The sequence below is a fragment of the Limulus polyphemus genome, unplaced genomic scaffold (assembly GCF_000517525.1).
Source record: "Limulus polyphemus unplaced genomic scaffold, Limulus_polyphemus-2.1.2 Scaffold1031, whole genome shotgun sequence".
Taxonomy (NCBI): domain Eukaryota; kingdom Metazoa; phylum Arthropoda; class Merostomata; order Xiphosura; family Limulidae; genus Limulus; species Limulus polyphemus.
In genome coordinates, this window is record NW_013666641.1 from 249,323 (window position 1) to 254,762 (window position 5,440).

General features: G+C 26.8%; 1 protein-coding gene across 1 annotated transcript in view; it reads left to right on the plus strand.

Annotated features, from left to right (window-relative positions):
* The window catches only part of LOC106461787 (selenocysteine lyase-like), a 49,836-nt gene that overhangs the window by 16,060 nt on the left and 28,336 nt on the right, over positions 1-5,440 (plus strand). The window contains exons 6-7 of the mRNA XM_022388837.1: positions 472-548; positions 3,975-4,145. Coding sequence (XP_022244545.1) covers positions 472-548; positions 3,975-4,145 — 248 coding nt within the window. The remainder of the gene's footprint in view (positions 1-471; positions 549-3,974; positions 4,146-5,440) is intronic.

Here is a 5,440-nt window from a genome sequence, read left to right on the forward strand (position 1 = left end):
AACAATAATGAACTTAATATAAAATAAACATTAAAAAGCTCTTTGCAAAATCCATTGTAAATCCCAGTCGTCACCTTAAAGTCAGAATGGATATTGTCTGTGGTAATAGCATCAAAATGTATTGGGGATATTCCATCTACCAGACAAAATCCAAACGCTGATGTTAAAGTAGCCAGTAATCATGGAAAGTCAATTAAGGGTAAGGAGTTAAGTGCTTACACTTACAACGTCTCAACTCCTACTGTCTGTCACTGCAGCCAGTTGTGGGAAGGCACTTACCCTTAAAAGTTCTAATAGTTCCTAAAGCAGAAATGAAATGAAACCACCCTAATATTTCTACTATATGTAATATATTACAAAAGAAATGAAATAATAAAAGATCTTAAATAGAAATGAAATAAAAGACCTTAAATACAATTATCTTAAATAGAACTACAAACCCTACCTTAATATTTCTTATGTTGTTCATAGTCCCAACCTCCTCCCTTTCTCTTCAAAACTTATTTAAGTATAACACAGGAAAGCCGAGAGAAGCCCAGCTACTTGAAGTTAGGCTTTCTGTATACTGAATAAACTTAAATTTTAATTTTAGCTACTTAAAGGTAGCTAAGTACGTCTAGCGACAAAAAAGATATTTTCCTTGTCAAAAATTTTTTTGTTAAATATTTTCATATTTATTATAAAACAGTGTAAAAAGTTTTTTTAAATCCGAGTATTTATAGCCATTATTTTCTAGTTTGTTTATGAATAATATAACATTATCCATAAAAGCATTATTATTATTATTACGAACTGTTAAAAATCTTTTTAGTTGAGATATAATGATGCCTTTTAACATCATATGTGAAATAACACTATGTGGGGTGGGTAAACCAAGAATAGGAAAATTAAATTCCTTCTCTTATTAAAATAGCCAGATTTGCTTTTGCCTTCTACTAAATTAATGTCGAAGTCTAAATAGTTGGCATGAACATCATTGTTATTGCTTTTCTCCATTGCAAGTTCTTTTGGATATATTAAGTTTGGTGTAAAGTTAAAGTTACTTATGGCAATTAAATCATCTATGCAATAAATATATATAAAAAGAGGTAAAAAATGGATTAATTTTGAGAATTTTTGTAAAAACATCGATTTTGCTTTTGAATGATCTGAAAATATAAAATTTATAAAAAAAAAACAACTATTTGAATTAAATGATACAAAACTGAATCACTTGTTAAAATATTTGTTCAATTTTGAATTTAAATTTATTCACATTAAGGATTTAATCATAGATTTAATTAAATTTCGATTAAAATGGAATCAATTTCAGGTAAAAACAAAAAAAGAAAAATTTGTTATGGTAATAGATTTTAAACATAAAATGTATGATGATTTAACTTTAGCTTATTTTAGTTCATAAAAGTGTTCAGGAAGAAATACTCCCTTTCAAATCATCACAACCTTTTGTCAGTTTTAAATATAATAAACTTATAGGACCTCTTCTCTTTAATTATAAAAAATTTGTTCAGGAATTAAATCCGAAAGAAATTAATAATTTGTCATTGTATCAACAGTGAATTTATTGACTCTTATCACTATCATTTTATTACTGGTAATTTTAATATTATAAGAAAAATAAATAATTAAAATTTATTTCAGAAAAAAGGAACTAAACTTATAATCTTCAAATAGACAAATAACGGTGATATTTTAAAAGATTTGGAAAAAATGTTGATGATTATATTATCAAAATCAGTAAAAAAACTCATTACCTCTCCCATGTTTCTTTCTTGAATGGAAATTATTTTTATTAATTTTATAAAAAAAAAACAATTGAGATCTTTAAATTTATCTAAATATTAGATAGATATTTCTTTTAATAATTTTAAAAATAAAATTAAGGAAATTCAAGAACAATTTATTATTACACCCATTGATAAAGCCGGTTGTAATTTTGGTTTATATGTAAAAAATTTTATGCACAAATTTTAACTAATAAAATTATTACAACAAATACTTTTACAAAAAGTACTTTAAATAAAAATAGTTATTACCAATTTGAAGAAAGCAATTAAAAATGGAATATTAATATAGACTCTTCTTGCTTCAATCTATCATTTTTATATTTAATTCTGAAACTATTTAAAAAACCTATCAAGTTCATCTTTATTACCAACTCTTTAAATACAGTTACTAAATCTGTTTCTATAGTACTTAATAATATTTTGGATATTTTATTTGAAAAAATAAAGTTACTGTCTTCAAATGATTCGTATCATTATTTCTGGATCATAAAAAAACAATATTCCGGTTTTGGATTGCTTAAATTATTTAAACTCTTTACAAACAGCCAACTCTTTTATTACTTATGATTTGACTATTTTATGTACTATAATATATGTGAAAGGTTTAATTAGGGTCTTTAATGACCTACTTGATAAATTTATAGATGCAGAAATAATTATTTCAAAACATAAATTCACCAAATATCAATGTAAAAATATACTTAGTTTTTGTACATATAATAGTTATATCACTTTTAATGAAGAAGTATATAAACAAACAGTGGGTATTACAATGAGTGCTTATTGGGTGGTTCTGTTTCTACTTTTAAAACTTAAATAACTTTAAGGGTGACTGCCTTCCCTTCCCCTGCAGACAGCGAAAGGCAGTAGGAGGTGAGACGTTGTTGGTTTAAGCAATCACCTCTGCACTATTCTTTTGATTTTCCGTGAAGGTCAACTTGTTTAACTTCAGTGTTTTGGATTTTCCTTGATAGTTGGGATATCCCCAATGCTTTTTGGGTGCTATTTCCCCAAGCTTTATCCGTTATAACTATAGTTCACTAACCAGGAACGGAAATAAATGCATTAAATGATTATAAATTCTTTATTGTTTGATTGTGCTGAAATAAATTGCCTATTAACAATAGTTGTAATTGGTAATTATTGAGCTATTTATCTATGTATTTTAATTATTTTGAATACCTCTTACAAACATTTGTGAGCCAGTGTTAAAAAATATCTTTTTTTTTAAATAATCAAAATTTACTTCAAAATCCAAACAACCTTACTTGTTTCAGTAAATATCTAGTGATGTAACAGTCATATCTGTTCTGCATGTTCAAACACTGAAGGTGTAATTAGGCTCATCTCGTATATCAAGATTTTAACCAGTTACATTATACTTTTCCTGGAAACCTTTATCTTGACAGATTATAGTGTACATTGTAAAGTTTATGTATAGGTTGGCTTTAACAGTTCCCCTGGAAATGTGGTTGTTCAGAGTATTAATATCTCAAACGTAAATTATAAATTTTTTTTATATGTTTTACTTATTATATTCTTTTCAGTTTCCTAACTGAAACAACATCTTGAATACTAAATATAATCCATAAAAAGCACATTTTCAAAAATTATTTGCAATTAATAACCTCAGAGTTTGTAATTTTGTTCGTGTATTTCTTTCTTTACATGATGGTAGAAACTGCTCTTAAGAAGAGTAGCAGTGATTGTGCACATGTGGACAGTACAAGATATATGACATAATTTAATTATTCACTGGTAATTAATAATTTAAATGAGAGCAATTAATCTAAACAACTACATGTATTATGTGAAGATTTATTTTTATTGAATTAGTATACAGTATAAAATCTCTATTAGTTTTCATATTTTAGAATTAATGTTGTCTTGTAACTGATTTCTACCTATAAGTTTGTTGTATGTGATGAAAAATTTGAAATTGGGCAAATCATTTTATTAGTGTAATAAAATTTGATTTTTAATCATTTACAGAGTAAGTAATATTTTATTATGTACAGAGATAATAACAAAGAACATATATTTCTAATTAAGAGATTTGGTAAGATATTGATGGTACCATCTTAGTAAGTAAAAAGTTATGGGCTATCTATCTAAAGTGAGAATGAAAGCATTTATTTATTTTTATCAGAAAAATACCTTTAAATTACTATTAATTTTTATTTACAGCCTGTTGCAGAAATAGCTGAGAGTATCCGGTACAAAAACAAAGAAAGGGGCAGACAGCAATGCCCCCTTGTACCAATTTTACTTCATACAGATGCTGCACAAGCTCTGGGCAAGATCCCTGTCAATGTTTCAGATCTTAATGTTGATTTCCTAACAGTTGTGGGTCATAAGGTTTGATCTCATTAGACAATTCATTTTGTGAAAATGTGTCATTGTAGCATTGTTAAAGAAGCAGGTCCTGTATGTTGAGATTTATTCACATTTTTATCATTCACTCAGGTTTATAGTTAGTGACTTGTGTTCTTCTATCACTTGCTGGCTGGGTTTAATACATATAGATATAGTAGATAAGGCTGTGTGGTTTCATTAATTGTATGTACCGGCAACCTTAAAGAGAAAATTTGTCTTTTGTATTCATTCCAACTTCATTACAGCTTAAGTTGAAAATATCTGAGTATTGTGAAACTTGTCGTTTGAGTTATTTTTGGATTCCCAGAATAAAATGAATTAAACTTGTCAAGCGAGGTTGACAAATGTGAAAGAAATAACAGCATATTGAGGTTTTTCATGGGAAACAGAAAAGTCCATTAAATATGACATTTGTTCATTACCCAAAATTTACAGTGAAGTGATGATTTCAGATATAGTATGCATGGATTGCACTTAAGATTATGGCTAACCATGTGTATGCAGGTTTTGTCATTTGAAAATGGAATTTCATAGCTTTTTACATTTTAATGTGTACTTTTTATGATTAACACACAGTTTGGAACACACGACTCATATGGAAATTATGTTATGCAGATACATCATGAATCTTATTGGTAGTTTCTATTTAGTGCTTCTTGTTGTCCTATAAATCTGTTATTCCCAAACTAGAAAAGAGAAATATAGATGAAGAAGAAAAACAATTGTTTGAATATCTTGTGTTAAACAATATATTAACTAGTTACTGTTATTGATTTTCAGTAAATTGGAGTTCTCGATTGTTCTGTAGAAAAGATGCCAAATGTAAAAAAGTAATTGTTTGCCAGTTTACCTACAACATGTAAAATCTATTAAACAATAAAAAGAATACGTAAAGTACAAAATACATGTGAAGTTCTACATTCAACGTTTTACCATAAAAAAATATATGTGAAGTTCTACATTAAATGTTTACCATAAAAAAAATATATGTGAAGTTCTACATTAAATGTTTACCATAAGAAAATACATGTGAAGTTCTATATTCAATGTTTTACCATAAAAAAATACATGTGAAGTTCTACATTCAATGTTTTACCATAAAAAAATACATGTGACGTTCTACATTCAATGTTTTACCATAAAAAAAATACATGTGAAGTTCTACATTCAATGTTTTACCATAAAAAAATACATGTGACGTTCTACATTCAATGTTTTACCATAAAAAAAAAAATGCATGTGACGTTCTACATTCAATGTTTTACCATAAAAAAAAA